At 58.8% G+C, this 27,446-nt stretch overlaps 2 protein-coding genes across 5 annotated transcripts; both read left to right on the forward strand.

Annotated features, from left to right (window-relative positions):
* Positions 1–2,270: 2,270 nt before the first annotated feature.
* Positions 2,271–7,942, forward strand: GCC1 (GRIP and coiled-coil domain containing 1). Its single transcript, XM_075924138.2, has 2 exons — positions 2,271–3,690; positions 6,213–7,942. Exons 1-2 carry the CDS (start codon positions 2,644–2,646, stop codon positions 7,515–7,517), a joined length of 2,352 nt encoding a protein of 783 aa, XP_075780253.2. The 5' UTR covers positions 2,271–2,643; the 3' UTR covers positions 7,518–7,942.
* Positions 7,943–11,706: 3,764 nt separating this feature from the next.
* On the forward strand, positions 11,707–27,270 carry LOC106731614 (transmembrane protein 116-like). 4 transcript variants are annotated; one of them, XM_075924172.2, is made up of 12 exons: positions 11,707–15,459; positions 16,994–17,037; positions 17,983–18,046; positions 20,119–20,259; positions 21,344–21,706; positions 21,998–22,053; positions 22,234–22,374; positions 22,864–22,906; positions 24,262–24,342; positions 24,448–24,583; positions 25,241–25,311; positions 26,265–27,270. In XM_075924172.2, exons 1-12 carry the CDS (start codon positions 15,409–15,411, stop codon positions 26,421–26,423), a joined length of 1,350 nt encoding a protein of 449 aa, XP_075780287.2. In that variant the 5' UTR covers positions 11,707–15,408; the 3' UTR covers positions 26,424–27,270. The 4 variants fall into 4 exon arrangements, with proteins under 4 accessions (XP_075780287.2, XP_075780304.2, XP_075780296.2 ...); XM_075924189.2 differs by having other exon boundaries at positions 21,608–21,706; positions 26,265–27,266; XM_075924181.2 differs by having other exon boundaries at positions 25,241–25,298; positions 26,265–26,401.
* Positions 27,271–27,446: the final 176 nt, after the last annotated feature.

Here is a 27,446-nt window from a genome sequence, read left to right on the forward strand (position 1 = left end):
AGCCTTAGCCCCGCCTCCTGGCAGATTCCCCCCCCCACAGAGCTCCCTAGCGAGTCTTAGCCCCGCCCCTGGCACAGCCCCGCCCCGCCCGCCGTAGCCCCGCCTCCTGGCAGAGCCGCCCCCACAGAGCCTCCTCCCGAGTCTTAGCCCCGCCCCGTCAGAGCCCCGTCCACCCTGTCATAGGCTCCCTCGCATCAGAGCCCCGCCCCCTAGACGAGCCCCCCAGCCATAGCCCCGCCCCCTCCCGCCTTAATCCCGCCTCCTGACAGAGCCCCCCACACAGAACCCGCTCCCGAGCCTTAACCCCGCCTCCTGAAAGAGCCCCGCCCCCGTCCGCCTTAGTCCCGCCCCTTGGCAGAGCCCCAAACCCGGCAACACTCCGATACCTGTAGAACGAGCCCCGCCCCGTGGCAGTGGCCCCGCCCCAGAAGCATGGGCACGTGGCCAGGCGCCGTCAGTCGCCTCCTGCAAGAGCCCCGCCCCTGCAGCACTAGCTCCGCCTCCTCGAGGATCCTGGACGCTAGCAACAGCGCGATCCTCCGCAGGAGCCACGCCCTCTACCGATAGCCCCGCCTCCTACACATTGGCCCCACCCTTGCACCGCGAGCTCCGCCTCTTCAAGTGCTAGCCACGCCCCCAGGAGCTACACTACCCCGTCTCTAGAAAGGGCCACAATCCCTTGAATCCTGCCAGAGCCCCGTTTCTGGGGGAGTCCTGCTCCCTCACCCTGAAACTTCTGCTCCCTGCAGCTCCAGGGCTCTAGGCACAATGCTGGTGATACTCCTGGATCCCACCCTGTGCCAGGGCCCTGCAGTGAGGTCACACCGCTTGGAAATGGCAGCAGGGCTTGAAATTAATCTGAATGGGACAGTCCACCCCTCTGGAGCTATTGTCGCTGACTGCCTGGTGTACCTGGGCTGCCTTTTGCATTCCAAGGGGCTTTTTTAAATGAAAACTACACTTGTTTTGTTAGTCTTTAAGGTGCTGCAAGACTTAGGCTATGTCTACATTGGCATGATCTTGCACAAATACTCTTTAACGCAAGAGTTCTTGCGTTAAAGTATTTGCGCACGAGAGCATCTACACTGGCATGTGCCTTTGCGTAAGAGATGTGCTTTTGCACAAGAGCATCCATGCCAGTGTAGACGCTCTCTTGCGCAAGAAAGCTCCGATGGCCATTTTAACCAAAGGGCTTTCCTGGGCAAGAAATTCATGTTGCCTATCTACACTGGCCTCTGCGCAAGAACAGTTACACAAGAGGGCTTATTCCTGAGTGAGAGCATCATAGTTCTTGTGCAAGAAGCCCTGATTTCACACATTAGAACGTCAGTGTTCTTGCGCAAGATCTCGCGGCCAGTGTAGCCAGGCAGCAAGTTTTTGCACAAAAGCCACCGCTTTGGCGCAAGATTGCGCCAATGTAGACACAGCCTTGGGGTTTTTCTTAAGTTTTTCCCATTACAGACTAACGGGGGCTACCCCTCTGATCATAAATCATCCCAGAGATGGGGTTCTAGCTAGGAGCAACCTCCCTATGGGCCATGCTTTCCCCCACCGGCCACGAGAGACAACAGTGGGTGAGGGAACAGCCTTTATTGGACCAACTTCCGCTGGACCTAACAAGGTGCTCTGGGTCTCACAGGCTTCTGGTTTTCACCCGCGGGGAAGACATCGCAGCTTCACCCACCTTGCCCCTAGCATGCCGGACCGGCAGAGCCCGAGCGACCCAGGGCTAGGAAGTGACTTCTCCACGGAGCCACGCTGAGCGGGCCCGGCGACACGTCCCTGCCCGTGGGCCGGGGCAGAGGCTCGCTGCTGAGCAGGAACCAGCCCAACAGGATAGTGGGGCGGGGTGGGGGCGGGCCCCCACGGGAGGAAGGAGGCCGGCTCCGTGGGGCTGAACACGCCTCTGCCGGGCCCCCGCATCGCCTGCTCAGGGCCTCGGGCAAAGGCAGCTCCCGCCCCGGCCCTAGCTAGGGAACCGGTCCCCTCCTGCAGCCGTGCAGCGCCTCCCTCCCCACGTGGCAGCTACTGCCTCGGAGCCCCGCCCCCAAATCTCATAGCCCCGCCCCTTCCCGAGGAGCGCACCTGCGCACTTGGGCGCTGCGACCTGGGCAGAAGAGTCAAAAGGCTACTGCAATCGGCACATGCGCAGTGAGAAAGAAGCGGGGCCAGCAGGTAGAGCGCTGAGATATGCGCGCATGCGCGGCGACCGTTGGCCCCCGGGGGGGGGAAATGACGCCATACGCGCACGCGTAGCGACCGTTAGCGGGGAACCTCAAGAGCGGCGAGCGTCGGTTGGTGACCTGCGTCCTGGGCGCAGGCGCGTTGGCCGCGAGAGGCGCGGGGTGCGCAAGCGCGAGGCTCGCGGGCCGGGGAGCGGCGGTTTACGCGCAGGCGTGATGAGGGTGGGCCGGGCGTGACGGAGGGAGGTCCGGGTGAGCAGAGCCGCCTTGCTGACGTGTGAGGAGCGGCGGGGGGAGGGGCCGGCCTCTCCCCGTCCCGCCGAAACACCGAGCGGGCGGCCTCTTCCCGCCCGCCCGCTGAGGGGGGCGCGATCCCGGGGGGGGGGGGGCTGTGACGGAACCGGAGTCACTCCGGAGTCTGCGCCTTCCCCGGGGGCTGCCCGAGCCCCCCCCTCCCGCCATGGAGAAGTTCGGGATGAGCTTCGGGGGCGGCCCCAGCCGCAGGGAGCTCGCGGAGACCGTGGAGGCGCAGCGGAAGCAGCTGCTCCAGTACCAGACGCGCCTGGGGGACGTGGTGCGGGCCTACAAGAGCCTGCTGGCCGAGAAGGAAGCCTTGGAAGCCAGCTTGAAAGTCTTGTCCGTGTCCCACGAGACCGACGCGGGCCTGGGTGGCCCCCCGCCCCCGGGCGCTGCCCACTCCGGCGTGTCCCTTGCCGACTGTGCGGATGACCGGAGTTCCGCGCACAGCGAGGACAGCACGGGCACGGCCACCAGTGTGGACACGGCTGCCAGCTTGGCCAGTGCCAAGGGTGAACTGGGGACGGACGATGAGCGAACCGGAGCTGGGGGGCCCCCCCTGAAATCGGAGGAGGCGAGCGAGTCGGAGAGTGGGGTCAGCACGAGCAGTGGGGATGTGCCAGGCGCGGCTAGTGAGACTGACAAAAGGGTGCTCCAGCTGAAGACTCAACTGGCCACCTTAACCAGCTCCCTGGCTACAGTCACCCAGGAGAAATCCCGCATGGAAGCCTCGTACCAAGCAGACAAGAAAAAGATGAAGCAGGACCTGGATGAGGCCAGTAAAAAGGCTGAGGAAGAGAGGAGCAAGTTGGAGGCAGAGATGAAGTGTGTCCAGGAGCAGCTGGCAGAGACCAAAGCTCGTCTTATTACTCAGCAACATGACCGGGCCCAAGAGCAGAGTGACCATGCCGTGATGCTGCGGGAGCTGCAGAAGCTGCTGCAAGGTGAAAGGACCTTGCGCCAGGATGTGGAGCTAAAGTTGGAGGAGACTAGGGAAGCACTGGCTGGAAGGGTGTACATGGCAGACCGAGTGGAAGAGTCTGAACTGCAGACAAAGCAGCTGAACAGGGTGGTGGAGGAGCTGAAGAGAGAGCTGCAGGCCGTGCAGGAAACGAGCAGCAAGCCAGATCCCAGGCTGCAGGAGCTACAGGAGGAGATGGCCAGCCTCAAGAGTCATTTTCAAGCACAGCTGCTGCAAGAGATGAAAAAGGTAATTCTTTGTTGGTACACCAGGGTGTACTAGCCAACCTATTATATAGGAGGAGAGCATTAGTGAGTACAGAGATTTGTAGTGAGTTTGGGTTGGCATAAATCCTGCGTCTTCATAGGACCATAAATGAGAGAAAAATCTACTGTTCCATTAGAAGGAATTCCTTCTTAATAAGGATTCAAACTGCTGTGCTTCAGGAGCATAGGTCAACCACTGTAGGAGTAGGAAGAAACTTGTTTTATAAGGAACTGTGCCATAATTGTCCATTATAGTTTCATATACCTTCTGAAGCACATTACCCAGGCCACTGTCAGAGACCAGTGGATAGAGCACTGTTCTAAGCATTGTGGCAGTTCCTGTGACTGTACCTTTGTAAAACTTTTCAAGAGTCTGCAGTGATAGGAGCAGTGCAAATTGAAACTATTCTAATAGAATGAAATAATTGTAATTAGGGATGTGAACGTGTAAATGTGTCATTGACCTTCACAGTTACATGCTTCCTCCCACCCTTTGGTGTGTAAATGTGTAACCACTGAAATTCTCAGCGGTTACACCTTTACCTAAATAAATTCATTTCAACATCCCTAAGTAATGTAGTGTATTACAAACAAACAAACAAACAGCGCTTCCTGTCAGTGGATGCTGAGGTAAATAATTCAGTAAGATAAGGTGAAATGAGAGTGGCTTTTAACTCTCCACCTTCAGGGGCTGAGCTGCTCACCAACTGGGGTCATGAAAAACATCTTTCCTCTTTTCCTGGTACTGCATGGAATAAACAATGAGATGGATTGTAAATCCATAGTATGCCCACTTCTTGAATATTCCATATAGATGTGGCCACTTCATCTCAAAAAAGATATATTGGTATTGGAAAGGGTTCAGAAAAGGGCAACAAAAATTATTAGGGGTTTTGGAATGGGTGCTATAAGAAGAGAGATTAAAAAGATGGGGACTTTTCATTTTAGAAACGAGGAGACTAAAGGGGGATATGATAGAGCTCTATAAAATCATGATAGGTATGGAGAAAGTGAATAAGGAAAATGTATTTACTTGTTCCCATAACATAAAAACTAGGGATCACCAAATGAAATTAATAAGTAGCAAGTGGCACTTCAGTCAGGGAATGGGACCTGTCAGTACGAAGCACAGTACCCAGCTCAGAGTGCCTGTGACCCTCCAGCTGGTATGGAGTCCCACAATATAAGAAGTAGGGGTCACCAGGTGAAATTCATAGGCAGCAGGTTTAAAACAAAAGGAAGTTTTTCATCATGCAGCACACAGTCGACCTGTGGAACTCCTTGCCAGAGGATGTGGTGAAGACCAGGACTTAACAGGATTCAAAAAAGAGCTAGATAGATTCATGGAGGTTAGATCCATCAATGGCTGTTAGCCGGGGTGGGTAGGAATGGTGTCCCTAGCCTCTTGTTTGTCTGGATAACAGGAGAGGGATCACATGATGATTCCCTGTTCTGTTCACTCCCTCTGGGGCATCTGGCATTGGCCACTGTTGGAAGACCAGACACTGGGCAGGATGGACCTTTGTTCTGACCCAGTCTGGACATTCTTATGGATTTTGACACCCTCCTTGACAGCCAGATACCAAATAGAAGGACCATTGTTTGTTCCCTTGTGAAAGATCCTATGCTGCTATTGGCAATTGCTCCTCAGTGTTGATGGGAGCAACATGATGTCTTGTGCTGTCCTTATAAGTTTCATAGCATTCCTAAAGACGCTCTGCTATTGAGGCCCTTTGTGATCACTCTGTGAAGTTTGACCTGCTGGGGAGGGGAGATAAACAGGGCAAAGGTTTCTCATATGCACGTGGGGGGAGAGATTGGCAGAAACCAGAATATGAAGGAAGAGATCGATGAGTAGATAGTCCCAGATTAGTGGGCCTAGAAGTAATCTCCAATAATTGGATTTGCTGCTGAAAGAATTCCAGAATAAAGTCTCCCAATTCCTCCTTTTAGCATTCCTGAAGTCTTTCTTTCCCTCTGGATTTGGCAGTATCTAGAGAATTTCTCCTAGCAGATAACACGTGGGCATTAATTCATTTTTATCGCCAGTCTTGCACTCCTCTCTGGGCTTGTCCTTCGACACTGGCCTCTAGCTAGAGGAGTCCAAGATACTAGTTCTTCAAGATGCTGCAGAGATACCCAGTGCAGTTGGGAGTACTGCATACTTTAGATTACACACAGATTGTGAGAAATCCCATAAGAACACTGGGCCCTGGCAAAATCCATTGCTAGCACACCCCTTGCTGCCAGGAATGGTGTGGCACAGCAGCACTTCTTGCTTGAGAATTGGGAATGCAAATACAAAATTGTTTCTTGTTTCATTTGGTCCTTTTAAAGTTTATCCTTTAAAATATGGGACAGAGTAGCTGTGTAATAGCTCAGATTGATTGAGAGAGAGGAAGGATGGCCCAGAGGGCACGGTGCTAGCCTAGGGCTCAGGAGTCCAATGTTTATTCCTGCCACATTTCCAGAAGTGTAACCTGTCTGACCTCCTTTTGTTTCCAGACTGCACAGGCAGAAGAACAGCTCCGTCAGCATGCCCAGATGGAAGAGCGTCGAGTGGCCAGCTTGGAAAGCCAGGTCTCCGAGGTGTCAGAGCTGCTTGGCACGTATGAAAAAGCCAAACAAAAAGACCAAATGACCATTCAGAAACTAAAGGACCGCATTGTGCAGCTAGACCTGGAAAATAAGACTTTGGCCATCGCTGCTTCCAGCCGATCCCCGGTGGACATTCATGTTGAGGAGACCAGCCTGGATGTTAATGTGCTGAAAGACAAAATGGAGAAGCTGAAGAAGCTGCTGCAGATGGCATCCAAAAACAGTCAACCAGCCCTAGACATAGAGAAGCTCTGTGAGCTGGAGCTGCCAAAGGGCACCGAGGCTGGTGATGGGGAGAAGGCCACTGCTCTGTATTACCAACAAGAGCTGAAGCAACTGAAGGAGGAATTTGAAAGGTACAAGATGAGGGCACAAGTGGTCCTTAAGAATAAGTCAGCCAAAGATGGCAACCTGGCCAAAGAGCTAGAGGACGCTCAGGAACAGCTGGCTGATCTGAAGGAGAAATACGTTGCACTTCGACTTTCCTGCGAAGAGATGGAGAAGCAACATAGGCAAGAAATGGAAGCCAAGAAGCAAGAAGCATCCCTCCTGCAGCAGCTCCACAGGCAAGAGCTAGAGAAGTGCCAGCTGGATTACAGGGAAAGGGCACTAAAGCTGGAGGAAGAGATGCACAAGCAGCGGGACAGAGCACTAGCTGTGCTGTCAGAGAAGGACCAAGAGTTGGAGCAGTTGAGGTCAGTAGCCGTACCTTACGGGCTTCAAGGACCCAAAAACTACCTACCACCAGGCAGTGACATGAGCAGTGATGATTTAATGAGTGCAGTCTCTTCTGAGAACCTCACCCAGGCTCTGCAGCTTGCTGCCACCAATGAGCCCACTTTCTTTCTGTATGCGGAGCAGCTGGCCCGGAAAGGAGTAGAAATTGTAGCCCTGAGGAAACAGAAGCACAAACTGGACGTGGAAGTTCACCAGCTCCAGGAGAGACTTTTGGTTGAGGAGGAGAAGCATAGGGAAGAGGTATCCATCCTTCAAGATCATATCCAGAAAAATGTAAGGGATAAGAGCAGAGAGGGAGCCAACCTGGAATATCTCAAGAACATTGTCTATCGATTCTTGACTTTGCCAAACTCATTGGGCCGTCAGCAGACACTAACTGCCATATTAACTATACTGCACTTCAGTCCAGAGGAGAAGCAAGTTATTATGAGACATTCAGCCAACAGCAGTTGGTGGCTTTCTGGAAAGAGATGAGAACCAGGGTCTTGATCATAACTATTTCTATGGTGACATGTTCCAGTTTCCTGGTTGTATGAGAGGAAACAACTGTGCTACTCAGGATCTCTGCACTAGAGCTATTTGTGTCTGTTAAAGACACAGGAGCCTTCAGCCAAGCACTGGGCTTTTAGACTAGTGCAATTACAGTGGGCCAGAAAACAAACTGTCATCTCTGTAATGCCACTAGGACCACAAGTTTCTATGCCACAAGGATTCATGCTGGGTTAAGACTTCATAGAAAGAAGTTACCACTGAAGATACCAGTATTTTTAATCAAATGTCCTTTTATAACCTGTCAAGTATAGAATGGGGGAAACTTACTAAGTTAGATCACTTGCTTGGGTCTTAAAACTCTACATGGGCTCAAGGCCTAAAAAATAAAAGGAAAAGCACTTAACAGATTGGACAACACTGTGAACCAATCACTTAGCACTTTAAAAAAACACCATGAAGCCAGGGGAGATGAGTCTTAATGACCAATTGCTATCCAGATGTAAAAAAATCCTCCAAGACCACATGAAAGCTGCTAGTGAGTATGTGCGACAGCCATATTTATGTGAGAGTGCAGAATAGCTCCTTAGATTGCTTGGAATAGCGTTAGACACTGGAGAGAATTAAATTCTGTTGAGATAAAAGTACACCTTGGGAATCTTCCAGGTAACCACATGGGGCGGGGGCAGAATGTGAGGGGAAATGCTTTGCCAAGTATTTGAGCCACTGTGCTGAGTAAAGGCTTCATGCCATTTCTTAAACAAAAAGGACATAGTACCTGTCTCGTCAAGATCAATCTGAGTTTCTAACCTTCTTGGGCAAAGGGGAATCCAGTGTTAAGTGTGTTAGAACCAGGCCAGGTGGTGATGGAAGATTGGGATTGCAACGTGAGCTGATCCACAGCAGCCATTTCCTGGGCTTTCAGGGGTTTGTGCAGCATCCTGGATGCTCTTAAACCTACTTGTCTGTTCAGTATTTTTGAGGGGGGCTGCAGCTGTTGATGGCCTTGGAAGAAGCAGTGAAGGATGTGGTGGGAGAAGCAGTCTAAGCAGAGAGCTCTGTACTTACTAGGGAAATACCTGTGCATGTGGGAAGGCTTGGCCCACTGTCGCTTTAATCCAGAGGGTCTGTTGAAACTTCTCCAGGATTAAATGAGAGAGTTTGAAACACTTCTCATTGGTGAACCACTGGAAATACGACATTGGAGATGGTAGCGTTACTGTTCTTTCTGTGCACAGGAGACCTTTGGCAAGACTGCTGGCCACTGCACCCAAGAAGGGCCCGGTGTATGTTTGACTCGCCTGAGAGGACAGTGGCGCTATTCATTTCAGTAGGTGCTGCAGGACTGGCCCCAGAACACACGCCCAGCCGGGAAGGGTTGGGTAGAAGAAGCTCTGGGTTCTGCGTATTGGAGTCTACGGGCTGGCTGAGAATAGTAGGCTGATGAAAGGTATAAGGGGTCCTTTTATTTCCTCAGGCAAACCTCTGCACCAGCTGTCCCAGTCATGTTCTAGAACATGCACCTGCCCAGAGCTGCAAGGCTGCTGAGTAGGCTGGGTCCTGCTCTGTCCGCTCTATGGGAAACATGCCTTTCTAACGTGCAGTGGAAGGCGTAGTCTGCAGGGGCGAAAGGCTTGCTTTGCATAGTGCATATCCAGTGGGAATGTGACCCAGTCCCTTCTCCTTGCCTGTGTTGAGCTACGGAGGCTGAGATATTAAAGAGACGTGCTTGGCTTGACAACTGCCCCAAGGCCAGCCTGGTCAGGAAGTAGGAGCCACTTCAGATGCAAGTGCCACGTTGCTGAGCCTGTATTTTGAGGTACTGAACTAGCAGGGGAAGAGATTGCCCTACCCCTTGTACCTTCTCATTCTCCTCCCCCAGTAATGGTGGCTGCCCAGGTGATGGGCGTGAGCGTAGGCAGGACTCAGCTTTCAGCAAGTACTCTTTCTGGGGAGAAAGCATAGAGGCTGTCTGGGTGCCCGGTGTACCCTTTCCTTTCCATAGTGCATTGGCACATCCTTGGTGGCCCCCTCTAGTCTCTTTTTGTAACCCAGGTCCATAATGATCCTTTCCCTTCAGTCACCTTTGAATTTTAACCAGTGATGGCCTTGTTGTGTAGGTGTAGCAAAGCCTATTGCAGTTGGGGATGTAAAAGTGTAACAGTTTAAATGGTTAACTGATATAAGCTTGAGCTTATCAGTTTCCATAACAGTTAAAAGTCAATTCCCTGCACGGCTGCCGCACATTCTACTGGCTCTATGTCAGAGCCTGTAGCACAGGGTGGCAGGTCAGCTCCCCAGGAGCCGGCTTAAAAGCCAGCTTCCAGCGTGCACCAGCTGATGCCCCATGCTGCTGGCTCTGTATCAGGGACTGCAGCATGGGGTGACAGCCAGCTCCCTGGGAGTGGGGCTGGCAGCTGGGAGCTGGTGCACTAATTAATTGGCTCCCAGCCTGCACTGGCTCTAGCGGCTGGCCCTGGTCCTGGGGAGCCAGCTGCATTGTAGGCTCTATTATAAGCTTTATACTGCCGGGCCCACAGGGTTTAACATCCCTAGTTTAGATAAGACCTGGTGTATAATTACGGGCCTCAAACACTGGATCGTTAAACTGAGTTTTGATCAGGTTACACAAGGCTTGGTCTGGAGAGTTGAGGATGAGGGCCTGTTCCCAGATGGACACTGGGATCAGATTCGCCTGTCTCTAAGTGGCTTTTATAAAGCCCGTGGGTGATCTCAGAAGCAGCTGTGTGAATGTAGAACATTGGCATGGTTCTAAGCAAGACCTGTGTACTCCGAGCAAGCTGGCCTGAAGGTGCTAGGGTTCTGTAGCACGCTGGAGACCCTGTGGCAACCTCACAGAACTTGTAAAATGGAGGGGTTTAACCAGTTAACTACAAAAGTTACTACATTTAGTACTCTGGCCCCTGTGTTGCCCATCAATAAGTCCCCACCTGCAAAACCACCTGAGGAGTTTGAGACTGTGGTGATCACCCTTCCTGGGTGCTAAAATGCCCAGCAGTAAAATATTGACATTTGAGTTGTTCAGCTTTGGCATCACTAGCACCATATTGAAACCAATGGGGCAGTTTGCACCTTTCAGAGCTGCTTCCTAGACATGTGCTGGAATTGGCACAGTGCTGCATTGTGGTCCTCCACGTGAGCTATGCAGTGCTTTCTAGCTACGCTCAGATGGGAGAAGTGTCGCAGCAAAGATTTCTTGGGAGCAAAAACTTTCTGGGTGACAGACAACTCACGTGTGTGGGGTTACGGAGAGCACGAGCAGTGAAATGTAATAGCCTCCTGCATGTAGGAGCAGGGCAGTACCGGCTAGTCGACCTGTAAACAACAGAGCCACTCTCCAGATTTCAAACACCACTCCTGGAAGAGCCATAACATTTTCAAAGTGCTATGCAACCAGCCCCACTCCTCCATGGTGATCAGTGTTGATAAATTGTGTGGCCAATTGCTCGATCCCATTTTGGTTTGTTATTTCATTCAAGATACACTCAAGACCAAATGACGAATGTCAGTCAGGTTTATTAATACAGTGCAGGATACAGTTTCTATATGATGCAAGTCTCCAAAGAGCAGTCCCCATGCATCAGCGATACCTTATACAGAAGTTGTGTTCCCCAAGCTACATGATCCAGCTGCTAGTTATATTTTTCAAGCTACACAGTTCTTTATGCATTACTAAAATCTAACTCATCAAGTTTGTTCCAATTCCTGAACATAAATATTCTTTTCCTTTCTTAGCTTTGTTTTGAACACTAGCATTCCAGATAGTGATCCCTGAAGGTCTTTTCGTGGTTTGTACCATGACGAGAATGAATTTTTACAATTTTGACTTTTGACAAGTTTCCTATCAGTTTGTGCCAAATGCTGACTTCAGCAAACTGCAGCTGTTATGCAGTCCTTAGCATACATGAACAGGATTATGGGATAGGCCTGGTTAGGTTATGTCACTTACAGTATTGGCACTTAATGCATGTGTGTGTGTATGAATTCAATATATATGGATTTGCTAATCAGTCTAAATTAGGCCGCGTCGGGCAGGCTGTGAGTAACAGATGCCAGCAGACTACTTTTGAGGAGATCCCTGTGCCAGCCATAAAGAGAAGCACCTTGCCTGGGTGACAGACAAAGATCTCACTTTCCATTCTATTCCATTTCAGAAACTGACTGTTAAATGGAAAAACCTCCATGCTCAGCTGCTGTTTGCTCCCTAGAGAACCAAAAATTCCACAGGCAGATTCCGTGTCTGCTGGAAACTTTTTTGGAAAGGGACCAAAAACAAATGCAAAACACTTCATCAGCTGGTGCCAGCAAAAAAGGGGCCGGATAGCTACCCTTCACTGAATGTTGAGCTGCTGGGAACAAAGGAAAGACAGGGCCTCAGTTTCTGACAATCTGGCATCCAAATTCTGCTGTTGCATTGAAGTCTAGTGCAGTTGCTCCAGGTTGCTAGCAATGTAATGGGGAGCAGAATTTGGCCTTGCATGTCTCACCCCCCTAAGAAGTGCAGGTAGTCACTGCTGTGCACTCAGCTGAGAGAGCTAAAGACCTGGTTCCCCTAATATCCAACTTCCTGTTGAGTAGCACCTTTGAAACCAGTGGGGCTACTTGCAAGGTACCGCTCTACCCAGCATACAGAAGGTATGACTGTGCTGGGTCAGATCTATGGTTGGTCTGCCCTGTGTCCTGTCTGCTTACAGTGGCCAAGAAATGGACAGAACAGGTGATGATCAGAATGAGGCCAAGAATTAGAAGGGTGAAGGCGATCTCCACACTGGTAGCTTTATGGCTCTGGCAGCCACTGAGCTTACCTCTGTGGATGAGTTTCCACAGATGGGCCTTGTTTTGCCTCTGCTTGGTGCTTCCTTGGGCAGAACTGTCGAATAAGAGACTGAATAGTGGTTTCTCTACCCCACCCTTGTGCTCGATGGCAGGACCGACTTGATGATCCCAAAACAGTGCCTGAGAGATCCTTGCTCTAGCCTAGAAAATCTGCCAGGATGAGGATTCCACATCCTCCCCAGCGGTTTGTTCCTGGGGTGTAGTGCAGCCACTGCTCTGTGTATGAGGACTGGTCCTTGAGAGTCTGTTGACATGTCCAGTTCCATTCAGCTGGGTGTGCTCTAATCTGCCGCAGAACAAGGGCTGCTTTCAGACTCACCAGAGCCAGCAGCAGCACTTGCAGCTCAGTGTCAAAGCAGAAATGGTCCCTGGCTCTCCCCACTGTGCAACCCGCTTGGCGTGTGAATTGCTCTAAACGCAGATGTTTCAACTTACTGACTTGAAATGTTCCCGGTGTCAGCGCTCCGGCAGCGACTTTCTTCAGTCTTGGCTTCTAACACTGATGCGTGGTTGTGAGGGCATGCAGAGCATGGTGGCGTGTGAGACGCGCATGTGAGGGCGTTCACAGGCAGCTTGGTCGAAAGAGCCTGTATGTTAAACCCGAAGTTAAGGGGAGTCGCGGAGTTGAGCAGGTGGAGTCTTGTCTTCAGTGCTGTTTTCCTAACTTCATGCCCCCCTGGAATTGCTGTATAGAGCCAAGGGAGCTGGCAGTGCTCAGCCGCATCTGAGAAGCAGCAGGCTGCCTGGAAGTGGGGGAAGCTCTGTCCTAGGTTGAATTTGTTCTCCTCTCAAATCTGAGTAATCCCATTATTTCCCCAAACAGCCATTTCCTGGGGTCAGCAGTGTGGGAAGGGAGGTTGAGACTCAGAGCGTGGCCAGCTGGGGAGGGCTGGGAGGGTGGAACCTGCCCAAACCTGCAGAGGGAAGTGGGATCTGAAGTGGTCAGGTTCTGGGGTAGTCTAGGGATGTTAAATTGTGAGTAATTGACTAATCGAATAGTTGATGCATTTTGCATTGACTATTCGATTAGTCGATAGGGCGCCGCCACCTAGGGCTGTTGCTACACTTCAAAGGCGAAGGTGCCGTGTGGAGCCCAGGATTAGCTGGGGACTCCCCTGCTGACCCAGGGCTCCGTGCAGGACTGCCGCTTTGAAACGCCGCGTGGAGCCTGACACTGGGCTTCCTGCAGCGTTTCAAAGCGGCAGTGCAGCATGGAGCCCGGGGTCTGCCTCAGGCTCCATGTAGTGCTGCTGCTTTGAAGTACCCCCTCCCCCCGCCCTTGTTGCCTCTTTGTGATAGAGGCAGCGGGGTGGGAGGACTAGTCCGCTAGCATTTGGTTATTGGTTAGTTGATTAGTCCTTCACATCCCTAGGGTGGTCCTGGCTCCCGGTCCTGTGTTTGGGCCAGTAAGCACCTAGCAGCTGTTTCTGCCCTCCTCCCACGAGGGGCGCTGCAGCCGGGAGGGCTGTGCACAGGCATCCTTCGCCAGCTCTGGGAATGGTTTAATTGATTGTGTGAGGTCATGTGCCAACCTGAACAAGGCCTTTCATTAAACATGCACTCTGTTCCTTTGCGTCAGCGTATGAATTTCCTTCCGGACGGTATGGGCCTGCCTGGCCAGACTGACCCTGCATTCGTACCGTTCTCCTGCTGCCCGGGACCCAGCCTGTCCTCCTCTTCCCTAATTTCAGTCGTGTTCAGACTGATTTTGCTGGCAAGAGCAAGCTGGTTTGGAACGCACAGGCTGAGCGGTGTTGACTCATGCCTTGACAGCACAGACAGAGCACACGCTGTTCCCGGTCCCAGATCCAGCCTCGCCCACAGGGAGCCCATGAAACCAGCTCTGAAGCCAGCCTGGAGTCCTGTGTCTCAGAGCTGGGAGCTGCATGCCTGGCTCTGTGAGACTCTGGGCAAATCCCTTCCTCTCTCTAGGCCGGGGGTGGGGAACCTAAAACCCCAGGGCCGGGTGCTGCCCCTGGCTTGCCTGAGTCTGGCCCCCAAGGCACAAGGTACCTGCCAGAACTGGGGAGCCTGCACTGGTGCTCCAAGTCCCTCCCCACCTCCTCATGGGGCTGGAGCGCACACAATCTACTAGCATTCCCCACGGCTCTGGGGTGTGAGGGGACTGTCTCTCCTTAGGCAGGGGCCACGCCAGCGAGGGTTTGGGGTTTTTTTGCCTCTCACTTGTGTGTGGCTCCTGACTGATATTTCTGTGGATCAGTCCAAACCAGATTCCCCACTCTACTCCCGGCCTCAGTTTCCCTGCTGTGACCTGGCCATCATGTTTGCCCACGTCTAGGTTGTTGGAAGCTGGCTGTGGGGTGGCACCAGCCTTGCAGCACACCCCAGCATGAGCCAGGGGGGTGGTATCAAAGCAATGGGTTAAATTCAGAGCGGGTGCGGGAGGCGATGTACGACTTTCACCCGCGCCTGGTGTGCATGGGAGGCCCAGCTGCTGTGTGGTGCATGCTCCGGAGCTGGTGATGGTGTGAGTGGAAGGAAGTGGGGGAGAGGGTGACTAGTGTTGAATTTTGCACTGTCTGCACCTTTCTCTCTGCTCTTGTTCTGCCTCATTCCCACCTGTTGGGAGTTGCATCAGCCCCTGCCCCCTCCGTGCTGGGGACGTGCTGAGCACGTGTTAGCAAGTGGGTGGGAGCTGGGGCGATGTGACATGCACACAGATGTGAATTGTCCCATCCTGCAGTCCCCGAGGACCCAGCAAGTTGGGCTGGTATCGCCTCCCGCCTTGATCCAGCCAGGGTGGCCCCAGGGAGCACGGGGAGGCCGCTGAGCCTCAAGGAAAGGCTTCTGCCGCTGGCCCTGGGTGAGAGGGTGGCTGGGCTCAGTGCCGCCCCCCTCCCCTGGCAGGTGTGGAGTAAATCAAACAAGCAAAGGTTACATCAGCACTCCAGTCAGCAGCAACCTGCGGGGGGGAGAGGCCCTGGGCACTGAGCAGCAGCGCTGCCTGCGGGAGCCCAGCCCCAGAAGCCAGGGATCACCAGAGGAGGCTCCCGCCGGCATGGACGCGGCGAGTCGAGGGCCCAGCGCATCAGCCCTGCCCAACGACAAGGTACGACCCATGGTCACAACCAGGGCTGGAGAGCCCAGCAAAACACACTGAGCAGTCTGGCCAGCAGAGCTGAGCTCGGGTCGCTCCCGGGGAGGCATTTCCCAGCTGCCAAGGGCATGCTGCAGGGCTCTGCTCATGCTGCGTGGGAGACGCTTTTCTCTCGGCCTGAGCTGTGCTGCTCAGAGGCTGCAGCGTCTGCTCTGGGCCTGTCAACCTCGCTGGTTCTCACCAGGATTCATTCTCTGCCCTTCTGTCTCGCCCGGAGCTTTAGTTGTCTGTCATGTCACCTGTTCCTTCGCGGCCCCTTGTCCCCCTAAGCAGGGAAAACTTTCCCATGCTGGGGCCCACGCGGTACTGGATGGGCAGTAGCGAGAACTCCCCGTTCCCCGGCTGCTGTGACCCACCCACAGCAGAGCCGAGGGATTGTGGTGGGAGAGCGTCCCCGGAACGCCACAGGGACGAAGGCTGAAGCAGAGCTGCTCTTACAGTCGGGGAGTGGACTCCAGAGCAGGAGTCCTTGCTGGTCTCCTGGAGCCGCTGCAGGGGCAATTAAGCAGCTTGTTTCACTCGCCCTTGAAACCTTTGTGCAGTTCTGAGCTAGCCCAGCAGATTCTGGAGAAACCCCACCCAGAACACTGGCAGGACAGGGTGCTGTAGCCGAGTTGTCACCCGTCACCCTCTCCTCTCAGCCGGCTTTGTCCATGTTCCTGATCGTTCCTTACCCTGGGCCTCCAGCCTGCTTACTGTGAGGCAGTGGGGGCATCAGATGGGTTTTCCCAGGCTTGCTGACAATAGAGCAGCAGGTGCCAGTTCCACCTGGGCCTACTCGGGCTGTTGTCCAAGGTGGGGAGATGTCACCAGGTTTCTCTCAAACCGCTTTTGGAACTGGCTGAAAGATGCCAAGCGATGCCTTGTGCGAAATCCAGAGTGAAACGCACAGCCCTATGGAGAAGCCATTTTCTATGTAAAAACCAAACCTCCCGCCCAACCCCCTGTACCCCAAACACAAACAGTCGTCAGCTGTGCTCGTAAGCCAAGACCTCACGGTTTTACTAAAAAAGTTCTGCTCACCCAAGCAGAAGGGGTTTGCAGAAAGCTTCGTTCTGGATGAAAACCCATTTCCACCAAAGAGCTTTCAAATCCCCCCCCCCCCCCCCGCCACTGCCCACAGCGAGGCACGGCCCAGCTGGCTCTCTGCACGCAGCTTCTAGCATGCCCTGCTCTAGGCTTGTGCTGTGAAACCAAGGTCTGTTCTGCCCATTCCTAGTGTGTCCCTGATGGGAGTGAGAGCCTCTTGCTGCAACCCCCCTACCCTCCGCCCCTGGCTGTTTACAGAGCTGAGTGGAATGGAGTCTGCCCCGTTCACTGACAAACAGCTGGCTCAGCAGTGCCCTGCTTGGGAGGGGCTGGGGCCTGGGGCGGGATGGGATGCTGCCCGGGGCGGGTGGGTGCACCCTGAGCAGCGGCTGGGCAGGAACAGACTCAAGACCTGGACTCGTGGTCAGCCCGCAGTAATCTCCCTTTCTCCTCGCAGATCTTGGTGCTGACATGCGTCTCCCTGACAGCCTTATCTCTCAGGTGGGTCTGTTTACCTGCGGCCTGGCCAAGCCTGCGGGGGTCAGGATGGGGTGGCTGCACTTTGCCCGTGGCTGGTTGCCAAGCTCCATCCCCGGTAGTTTGCACAAGGGCTGCTCCCCCCATATGAAGATACCGAAGAGCTCAGATACCCACATGTGCAGTGCGGCACCAAGGCCTCTCCCCTCGTCCCTGCACCCTGCACAGGCAGGATGGAGCCAGCACACAAGGGCCAGACACTAGCACGGTGGGTCCTGGACCAGCCGGCAGTGTCGGTGCCGGCCATAGCGAGAGCTCTGGGCTCTGCTGGCAGGGTACCCGGCGTTCTCCCGGTCCGACTTGCGGTGCGTTATCTCCAGCCCCGAGGCTGTCCCCTTCATCCTGCCCAGCCTTGTCCACCGCGGGAGGGGGCTGTGGACTGGACCTTTCACAGCAGGGACCACGTCCCCAGATATCTGGGGCCCTTCTCGCCGCCCAGGGTGATCTCTGCCACAGGCCAATGTGCAGCAGGGCGGGATGAACCCACCAGCAGGAAGCAGCAGCCCAGCAGGAATCTTTCCTGTTGCCACACACCAGACCTACTCCAATGCCCTGGCTCTCCTTTCGGCACAGCCTCGTCTAGGAATTGGCCTGAGCGCCGAGCGCCGGCCGCCAGCCCTCCAGGGTGGCCGAGGCGGAGAGAGAACGGGCCGTGGTGGGCTGGGAGGCAGGCGGGTTCTGGGCTCTGCTCCTGTTCCCGCCTCGGGGAGCAGCTGCTGGTAACTCGGGCCAGTGCCTTGCACTCCAGATACCCCTGTGGGGAAGTCCCCGAGCCCCAAACCAGCGTCTGAGCCCGTGTTCCAGGGAGGGGAAGGCCCATGGCTGTGCCGGGTGCTGAGCCATCGATGGGCACCCAGCATGGCCGGCCCGGAGCCTGGAGACTAACTCTTGGCTGCGTTTCCATTTCAGCCTCCTCGGCAGCAGCTCGGTCCTGGCGGTGGCCGCCCTCAGGGGGAGATGCTTCAGCAGCCAGGTCCGTGGCAGACTTGGGGGTCCCTGGGCTTTGAGACACCTGGCGAGCTCCCGGGCTCTCAGGCAGCTCCTAGCCAAGGGGTTTAATGCCGCCCCGTAGTCTAGTCAGGCTAATCCTGCAGCCTTGGCCAGCCCTGGACTACCCAGAACTGCGCTCCCTGGGTTTTAGCTGACGCCGTTGCGGGTCCTAGGCAGAGGCTGGTCTGACGTCTCTCCACAGGAGGCCTGGGGGCTGCGCCACAGGACGGGCTCGGGCGTCAGCAATGCCCAGTCACGCCCGGGGAGAAGAGGGCTGGGCGAGAGCTGGGCTAGGCCCGGCCTGCCGCGTGGCGTGGTCAGCCCAGCACAGGCCTCGTTCACTGGGAGTGCTCGTTAGTTGCTGGGATTTGCGTCCGGCTGCCTTTGCGCTCTTGCTCGTCTTCCTCCCCCGCCCCCAGCACAGGCGCAGCGGGGAGAAGAGGGTGCAAGTGGGGGGGACGAGAGCTCCACGGCCGGGTGGCAGAGGCGATGGGAGGAGGCAGGACAGAGCCGCGCAGCAGCTGGCGTGTGAGCAGCCGTCTTTGAGGGGCTCCCGCTCGCTGGCCAGCAGCATTTCCGTGTTGGAGGTGTGGGCCGGCCCCGTGGGCAGAGAGAGGCCAGCGCTCCCCTGGGGCGGCGACGGGAGAGAGGCGGGTGAGATGGGGCAGCCTCTTGGGGACCTGCAGCCATCATGGCCAGACGCTGAGACGGGGAGCAGAACTCGGGTTGCTGCCAGGATCCTTTCTTACCCTGCTTCCTCCCCGGGCCCAGCCTCCGGGTACCCCACCTCTCTCCCCGGGCCCTGCCTCCGGGTACCCACCTCTCTCCCCGGGCCCTGCCTCTGGGTACCCCGCCTCCCTCCCCGGGCCCTGCCTCCGGGTACCCCACCTCTCTCCCCGGGCCCTGCCTCCAGGTATCCCGCCTCTCTCCCCGGGCCCTGCCTCCGGGTACCCCGCCTCTCTCCCCGGGCCCTGCCTCCGGGTATCCCGCCTCCCTCCCCGGGCCCTGCCTCCGGGTACCCCGCCTCCCTCCCCGGGCCCTGCCTCCGGGTATCCCGCCTCCCTCCCCGGGCCCTGCCTCCGTGTACCCCACCTCCCTCCCCGGGCCCAGCCTCCGGGTTCCCCACCTCTCTCCCCGGGCCCTGCCTCCGGGTATCCCGCCTCCCTCCCCGGGCCCTGCCTCCGGGTACCCCGCCTCTCTCCCCGGGCCCTGCCTCCGGGTACCCCGCCTCCCTCCCCGGGCCCTGCCTCCGGGTACCCCGCCTCTCTCCCCGGGCCCTGCCTCAGTGTACCCCGCCTCCCTCCCCGGGCCCTGCCTCCGGGTATCCCGCCTCTCTCCCCGGGCCCTGCCTCCGGGTACCCCACCTCCCTCCCCGGGCCCCGCCTCCGGGTACCTGCCTCTCTCCCCGGGCCCTGCCTCCGGGTACCCGCCTCTCTCCCCGGGCCCTGCCTCCGGGTACCCACCTCTCTCCCCGGGCCCTGCCTCCGGGTACCCCACCTCTCTCCCCGGGCCCTGCCTCCGGGTACCCGCCTCTCTCCCCGGGCCCTGCCTCCGGGTACCCACCTCTCTCCCCGGGCCCTGCCTCCGGGTACCCACCTCCCTCCCTGGGCCCTGCCTCCGGGTACCCACCTCCCTCCCCGGGCCCTGCCTCCGGGTACCCCGCCTGCCTCCCCGGGCCCTGCCTCCGGGTACCCACCTCCCTCCCCGGGCCCTGCCTCCGGGTACCCCGCCTGCCTCCCCGGGCCCTGCCTCCGGGTACCCGCCTCTCTCCCCGGGCCCTGCCTCCGGGTACCCGCCTCTCTCCCCGGGCCCTGCCTCCGGGTACCCCACCTCCCTCTCTAGGCCCTACCTCCGTGTACCCCGCCTGCCTCCCCGGGCCCTGCCTCTGTGTACCCACCTCCCCAGGCCAGGATGGCATCACTTTCAGGGGAGGGGATCTGGGCCGCGCAGCATGCAGGAGGGAGGGAGGCGCGGCCCTGGGGGCCCAGCAGAGAAAGGGGCTGCAGACAGTTCCCTGCCGGTAGCCTCTGCCCTAACTGTGCTGCTTCCCCACAGCTGCGCCCCCTCTTCCTGCTCTCCCTGGCAGACTTCCTGGCTGCCTTGGTGCTCATCATCACGGCGGCCATCCAGCTCCTGCCAGCCCGGCTCTTCATCCGGGCGTATGAGTTCTGCCCCTACGGCCTGATGCTGGCCATGGTGAGGGGGCGAGGGCACAGGGGGCTGGGGCGGGCTGGGGCCGACATGCTCTACTAGCCGGGGCGCCCTGGAACGGCCTGTTAGCACAGTGGTTCCCAAGTGCCGGGCTGTGCCCACGGGGCTGGGTACCAGGGCGTGTGGCAGCCGCAGCGGAAGCCAGCTGTAAGCAGCGGCTCGGGGGCCGGGGTACATATTTTGGCAGACCCGTAACATTTTATTTCACTTTTGCAGAGTCATTATTTGCATAATGAATATGTAAATACGATGTTAGCTGTCCGCCAAAAGTTTGTGAATGGGTTTGCTGGTCCCGCGTAAGAACGGTTGGTAGCAGATGGGGGGGTGGGGGGGTCACGTGCAGCCTGCTGCCTACGCGGACAGTGCCGGGGGCTGGCTTGGGCGCCCCTGCCCTCTACGCAGGGACTGTCAGAGCCCCAGCGGGGCGACAGAGCCGCAGGGGGCCGATCCTGCTATTCAGCCTGATCCTTCCCTCTCGGGTTCCTCCCATCCCCCTTGTTCCATGCCCACAGCCCCACCCTGGGGCAGGGCCGTGACCGGCCGAGCCCGGCTCAGTATCCGCGGGCCTGGCTGTCATGCCTGCACCCTCCCCAGGCCTTCAGCAGCTCTGGAAATTTGGCCCCAGGGGCCTAAAGTGGAGCACCCCGGAACCGAGCACCCTTGGCCTTTGTGCCCTTCAGTCACCCGCCGGTCATGTGGCCCAGGCAGATTTGTGGCATTTCTGCCCCGGCCCCTCCCCCCACAGAATCTCCTGTGCCCGTTTGCCCGCGTCTCGCCCCTCCCCCAAAGCTTGGCTGCAATTTCTCCGGCCTCACCGGGCCTTGGCCTTCCGCCCCGTGTTGCACCTCAGTGAACTTGCGGGTCATTGCCGGCCTGGGCTGGGGTGACACGAGAGCACAACGGGCCCAGCGGCGCCCACGGGCCCCCTCCGCACCCCGTCATCCCCCCTCGCCCATGGCCTGCAGTCTCCCCCGAGTGGGGGGTGAGCTGGGACAAGACGAGTCCTGCTGGGTGGGAGGTCGAGTGTAAACGCACCTCAGCCCTTCACACCTGCCCCTCCCTCCGGCAGGGCCCGCGCCCCGGCGCCCCAGGGGTGCAGTGGAGGCAGCGTTGGCCTGAGGCCCCTAACCAAGAGCCAGCCCCACTCTCCCCCAATCGCTTCCTCGGGTGGTGCCATTTCCCGGCGGGGCCCTGGCCAGCGCTGACAGCGAGACCCTGGCCCAGGGAGGAGGTGGCGGCAGGAAAGCCTAGTGGGAACAGGGCCCCTGGCTCGCCCTGGGAGCCCGTAGGTGGGCGCGTCGCTGGGCGTGACTTCAGCTTCTCCCCGGCCCAGATGTTCTACGCTGTCTCCTTCCTGATGGTCATTGTCTACGCGTACGAGGCCAACCGCGCCCTGCGTGGCTGGAGAGTGGCCCGCGTGACGGCTGTGCAGGTAGGGCTGCGTGGGCCCCTCCCCCAGCCCGTGGGAACGTGCGTGGTGGAGGCGTGGACGGCTCCTCCGGACAGACACCCCCTGCGTCCAGGCCGGGCCAGCAGCTCTCCTGACTTGCCCTGTCCCGAGCCCCTGGCCAGAGCGGGGGGGGATGGGGCTGCAGCCCCCCCTTGGTACAGCAGCCAAGGAAGCAGCAGCCAAGGGCTGCCAGCCCCCAGCCCCAGGCCGGCTCGGCGCGTCGCGTCCGACCTCGCGCCCAGGCGGCCGTCTGAGCCCGTTCTCCTCCTGCAGGACAGGCGCCGGTGCATGGAGAGGGCCCGGCGGGGCCTGCCCTACGTCCTGGCCTGGTAGGTGCTGCCGAGCGGCTCGCCCTGCCCCCGCGGCTCACCCTGACGTGCGGCCCCGTCCCATGGGGGGGCCCTGCGCGGGGTCAGCTGCCCCCTTTGCTACCAGGGGGCCGGCAGAGCCGGTACGGGGGGACGTCCCCCCGCCCCCTCACTCTTCTCCCCTCCCCCGTCTCTGGCCAGGCTGCTCCCTGCCCTCATGTTCCTGGGCCAGCTGCTCTGGAGAGGCACCTTGGTGAGGGACGTCGCGCCCCGGCCGCTGGAGCCCCGCAGGCCGTGCCAGGCCAACCACTCCTGCGGGGCCTACAGCCTGTACTGCTCCAGGTAGCGCTTGGGTCCCTCCCCCCGCGGCCCCGCGGAGCCTCAGGCTGCTCCTGTTCTGCGGGGTCGGACCTCGGCTGTCCCCGCCCCGGGGCTGGGGCTGCAGCGCGGAGCAGGCCCAGGAGATACGGGCCTAGGGCTGACACCAAATCCTGCAGGTATCGCCGGGCCCCATCCCGCTGCCGGGGCGGGGGAAGGGGAGCCCAGCAGCAGGGCTTGGCACGCGATCCCCGACTCCCTGGGACTGCCTCCTGCCATAGGAGCCCGTTAGCGGCTGGGTCCATCCCTGAACTCGGCCAGCGCCAGCTCGTCCGGGCAGAGGGGCTCTGGAAGCGGGAGCCGAACAAGGACCTGCTCCCTGGGGCCCAGCGCTGGCCCCTGGCCTTGGCAGGCAGGCTGGTCGCACCGCAGTGCAGTGACCTCCTCCCGGGCCGGGGGGACATGGCAAGAGGGGCCGGGAGCCAGGCCACCTACACTGCCCTGTTCTTTCAGCTGCCTGATCCTCATCCACCGCTCCCAGGACGTCTGCTATAAGGCAAGCGCTCCCCCGGCCTCTGCTCCTGCTCCCCCGGCCTCTGCTCCTGCTCCCCCCGCCTGCTCCCCCGGCCTCTGCTCCTGCTCCCCCCGCCTGCTCCCCCGGCCTCTGCTCCTGCTCCCCCCGCCTGCTCCCCCGGCCTCTGCTCCTGCTCCCCCGCCTGCTCCCCCGGCCTCTGCTCCTGCTCCCCCCGCCTGCTCCCCCGGCCTCTGCTCCTGCTCCCCTGGCCCCTGCTCCCGCCACCTCCCTGCTCCCCGGCGTCTGCTCCCGCCACCTCCCTGCTCCCCGGCCTCTGCTCCTGCTCCCCCCGCCTGCTCCCCGGCGTCTGCTCCTGCTCCCTGCTCCCGCCACCTCCCTGCTCCCCGGCGTCTGCTCCTGCTCCCCCGACCCCTGCTCCCGCCACCTCCCTGCTCCCCGGCCTCTGCTCCTGCTCCCCCCGCCTGCTCCCCGGCGTCTGCTCCTGCTCCCTGCTCCCGCCACCTCCCTGCTCCCCGGCGTCTGCTCCTGCTCCCCTGGCCCCTGCTCCCGCCATCTCCCTGCTCCCCCGGCCTCTGCTCCTGCTCCCCCGGCCCCTGCTCCCGCCACCTCCCTGCCCCCCCCGGCCGCTGCTCCCGCCACCTCCCTGCTCCTGCCTTCTTTCTTCTCCCCCAGCCTCTGCTCCCGCCCCCTCCCTTCTCCCATGACCTCTGCTCCCGCCCCCTCCCTTCTCCCATGACCTCTGCTCCCGCCCCCTCCCTGCTGTCCCGGCCTCTGCTCCCACCACCTTCCTGCTCCCACGCAGTCCCCACGGGCCGGAAAGCCTTCGCCTGCCTCCAGAGCTCTGCCACGCACCAGGCTCTTGGCTCTCCCTCCTCTGCTTGCTCCACTGCCCTGAGCCTGCTTCCAGACCCGTGTCCATCGCTCACAGCCATTACCCTCCTGCGGGGCTGATGTTGGTTGGGCTCCGTCCACACTGCTTCTCTGCAGCCCCCCCCATCATGACACCCATGGGGCAGAGGGAGCTGGGCAGCTGGGGAAAGGCGGATGAGCAATGGCTGGTGATGGGGAGGGTGAGGGCCGAGAGAAGGGGAAGGCCAAGAGCCAGCCACGTGCTCTGCTAAGAACCAACTCCTGCTACTCCCCCAAAGGCTCCGCTGGTGCCCGCTTCGTACCCGTTCTGTGAAGCGCTTAGTGCAGCGTGTGCCTAACCCCGACAAACCTCGCGCACCCGGGTCAAGGCAGGGCTGAGCGCCCCGCTCCCTGCCTCGGGCGCTGCCACCACGTTACAAGGAGCGAAAGACGTTGGCTGGGCGGGGAGGAGCTGGCAAAGGCGGGCACGGCCTGGTGCCCCAACCAGCCTTGTCTTTGTCTGCCAGGACGCAGGCCTCAAGGACCCTGGCCTGGAGGTGAAAATCCTCTTCTTCACGTACCTGCTGCTGGTGCTCGGCTGCTGCACAGTAAGCGCCCGATTGTTGCCCCCTTGAGTCTCAGCGGGTGCCCTGGGTCCCAAGGGGCCGTGCTGGGGCAGGGAGAGGCGGGAGCGCTGACCGGGGGCCTGTCAGTTCCTGTACTGCAGGGTGGAGCGCTGGTGCCGGCCGCTGAGCGGGGAGACCGACGGCTTCGCCAGCAGGAACGTGCGGCATGCGCGCAAAATCTCCTGCCACTTCCAGCTGGTTTTCCTCGTCTGCTGGACGCCGGGTGAGCGGCTCCTCCTACATCAGGACTGGGGACTGGGCCCCTCCTTTGTGCACCACGAGCCCTTCTGGTGCAATCAAGTGCCAACACACGGCCCCCTCCCCCCAGCATTTGGTCCCAAGGTTTCCTCCGCTCCCCTGCAGGATCCCGATGCTCACGGAGGAAGCCTGAGCAGCAGGAGCCAGGCAGCTGTAAGGCTGGGGCTAGCAGGGATCCTGGGGCTGGCCGAGATGGGGAACCTCCGGCCTACAGCTGAAAAGGCCCCGGTGTCCAAGGAGGGATGTTTAATGCTCCAAGCACCGGGCTCGAACGCTCTGGCTTCCCTAGAAACACAGAACTCCGGTTCCCTCTGGGCTGGTTTGGCTCCTTCCCCTCCCCGCCCTCCCCTAGACTCTCTGCAGGTGCACTTTCCGGAGAGCCCTTGATCTGCGTGGCTAGGAGAGGACGGGCCGCGTCCCCTGGGAAGGGGCTGCCCATGAGCAGCGAAGCTGGGTGCAGGCAGGAGCGTGTAAAGCGTGCGGGGCCCCACCCTCGGGGAAGGTGCCGTGCAACCTAACGGTGGCGATGGCCACGCTCCGGGGGCGCAGACGGGAACGGCCTCACACGGCAAAGCAGCGGCAGGATAAAGCAGTGAGAGCTCGTTCCTTTTCCCCGTCGCAGCCTTGCTCCTCAGCCTCCTGTCCTTCACCAGCGTCCAGCCCATCGCCATCTTTGCACTGTACGTGGCCACGGTAAGGGCCTGACCGGCCGGCGCTGCCTCTGCCGCTGTGTGGGGCAGGGCCGGTCGCCGTGGGCTTTGCACGGGGCCCAGTGTGATGGGGACGACCGGGGACCTCTCCGTGCAAGCAGCGGGGTGCAGGATGTGCCCAGCATGTAGGGAATGGGGGTTACACGGCGCCCATGGGCCTGGGCATTCACGGGTGGGGATGAGCCGCCCGTGCGAGTGTAGCACGGAGCTGCTGCCAGGGCAGGCCCTTTGCTGGGCAGTGCGGGTGCAGGGGGAGAGGGGGCCGGCTCTGGCCTCTGCAGCGAAAGGAAACAAACCAGCTCCCAGGCCGGTCCCGTTCTGCTGCTTCCCAAACGTAACCGAGCGGTCGTGTGCAACAGCCCAGCGGAGCCCGGCCCCCAGCCCCTCAGCTCAGCCTCTGCCTCACCTGGGGCCGGGCCGCGCTTCCTCTTTCTGCCCCAGCCTGAGCGGCTTCTCCTGGCTTCCGAGGGAAGGTCTTCCGTTAACCTCGCCCCTGGGGGGTCGCGTTCTCCTCGGAGGCCTGGCTGGGGCAGGACGCTCGCGCGTCCATCTCCCCTTTATCAGTTGGCTATGAGTAGGGATGGAAAATCCCGGTTACTCGGTTAACTGGTTAAGCCTTAGGTTTGACTGGTTAACCCATTAAACAGGCTCCCGCTCCCGAATGCCCAAGTGTAGGGGGGCTGGCTTCTGCTCCTGCACCCGTCCATGGGGCTGGAGCAGCTCTCTGCACATGGCGGAGGGCTGCTGCCAGGCACCGGTTAATATCACCTGGCAAGGCTGCCGCTTACCGGATAACCGGTTACCCGTTCGCATCCCCGTTACGCTGCCAGCTTTCCGCTGTCTCTGGAGAGGAGCCGCCCCAGGCACGCAGGAGAAGGGCCGTGCTGCGCAGGGGTGGCTGTCTCGCACTGCTCTGATTTCTCCCTCTCTTTGCAGGCGCTGACCATGTCCCTCCAAGGGCTCCTGCACAGCTTGGTCTATGGCTGGCTGCGGCAGAACTTCCGCCAGGAGGCTCTGGGGGAGACAGTCCCCCTGAGATACTACCCCGGCCTCAAAGCCTTCTACGATGAATCTCTTTGTGTCACTGAGCAGTAGGAGGGGCCGGCGCTGGCCACTCCTGGGCCCCCAGCTGGGAGCACAGTGCGTTTGGTAGGAATTCTGCACAGCGTCTCTCCACCTGGGGCCCTGTTCCCCTGGCCTCGGCCCACACACCGAGCGATGCTTAGGTAACAAGGAATCCGCTCGATGCTGACTTCGCCGTGCAGCCTTCCTGGAAAACAGGGACCAACTGCAGCAGAGTCTGCCCCAATTTCCCCTCCTTTCTGGATGATGCAAACACAGGAGTAACCCCCCTGCTCCTGGAGGTAAGCTGCCTGGGCAGCAGCCTGGACCGGAGGCAGCTGCTTAGCCAAAGCAACACAATCACTAGCAACGGTCGTGTGAGCAGCTGTGGTTTCCTTAGGGCAGGTAAAGCCCAGTGCCAGACTGGCTGCGAGGAACAAGAGGCCAAGACCGCCCATAAATTCCCTCCCACGTACACGGCTGTCCTCCTCTCCTTTCCACAGTAGCTTCTGCAAGGGCTGAGAGGCACAGCCCCCCCGAGCTCCCCGGTGGGGACTTGGGGCTGCAGCTGGCTCTGAGAGGAGCTTGAGGGATGTGTGGCTATCGCCCCACCACCAGGCCTTGGAGCACAGAGAGCACCCCGCGGAGCAGCAGCTACTTTCTCTTGCACATCATATTCGTCATCCTACTGACGGGGGTGGAACCCTGTCTCTGCTAGGCACTTTACACCAGCTCTGAGTGCCCGGGACCCTCCAGCCGGTATGAGTCCCACAAGATAAGAACTAGGGGTCACCCAATGAAATGAATAGGCAGCAGGTTTAAAACAAACCAAAGGCAGTTTTTCTTCACTCAGTGCAGTCAACCTGTGGAACTCCTCGCCAGAGGACGTGGTGAAGACTAGGACTTTAATGGGGTTCAAAAAAGAGCTCGATAGATTCATGGAGGTTAGGTCCATCAATGGCTATTAGCCAGGATGGGTAGGAATGGTGTCTGTGTGTCTGGAAATGAGTGACAGGAGGGAGCATGTGAGGATTGCGTTGCGTTCCCTCCCTCTGG

Source organism: Pelodiscus sinensis, chromosome 1 (assembly GCF_052426305.1).
Source record: "Pelodiscus sinensis isolate ZL-2025 chromosome 1, ASM5242630v1, whole genome shotgun sequence".
Taxonomy (NCBI): Eukaryota; Metazoa; Chordata; order Testudines; family Trionychidae; genus Pelodiscus; species Pelodiscus sinensis.

Bases quoted from the DNA above. Each gene is read 5' to 3' on its own strand.
- GCC1 (XM_075924138.2), top strand. From the start codon at position 2,644: ATGGAGAAGTTCGGGATGAGCTTCGGGGGCGGCCCCAGCCGCAGGGAG. The intron at 3,691-6,212 runs GTAATTCTTTGT...TTTTGTTTCCAG, and splicing joins TGCTGCAAGAGATGAAAAAG to ACTGCACAGGCAGAAGAACA.
- LOC106731614 (XM_075924172.2), top strand. From the start codon at position 15,409: ATGGACGCGGCGAGTCGAGGGCCCAGCGCATCAGCCCTGCCCAACGAC. The intron at 21,707-21,997 runs GTAGGGCTGCGT...CTCCTCCTGCAG, and splicing joins CCCGCGTGACGGCTGTGCAG to GACAGGCGCCGGTGCATGGA. The intron at 24,584-25,240 runs GTGAGCGGCTCC...TCCCCGTCGCAG, and splicing joins CCTCGTCTGCTGGACGCCGG to CCTTGCTCCTCAGCCTCCTG.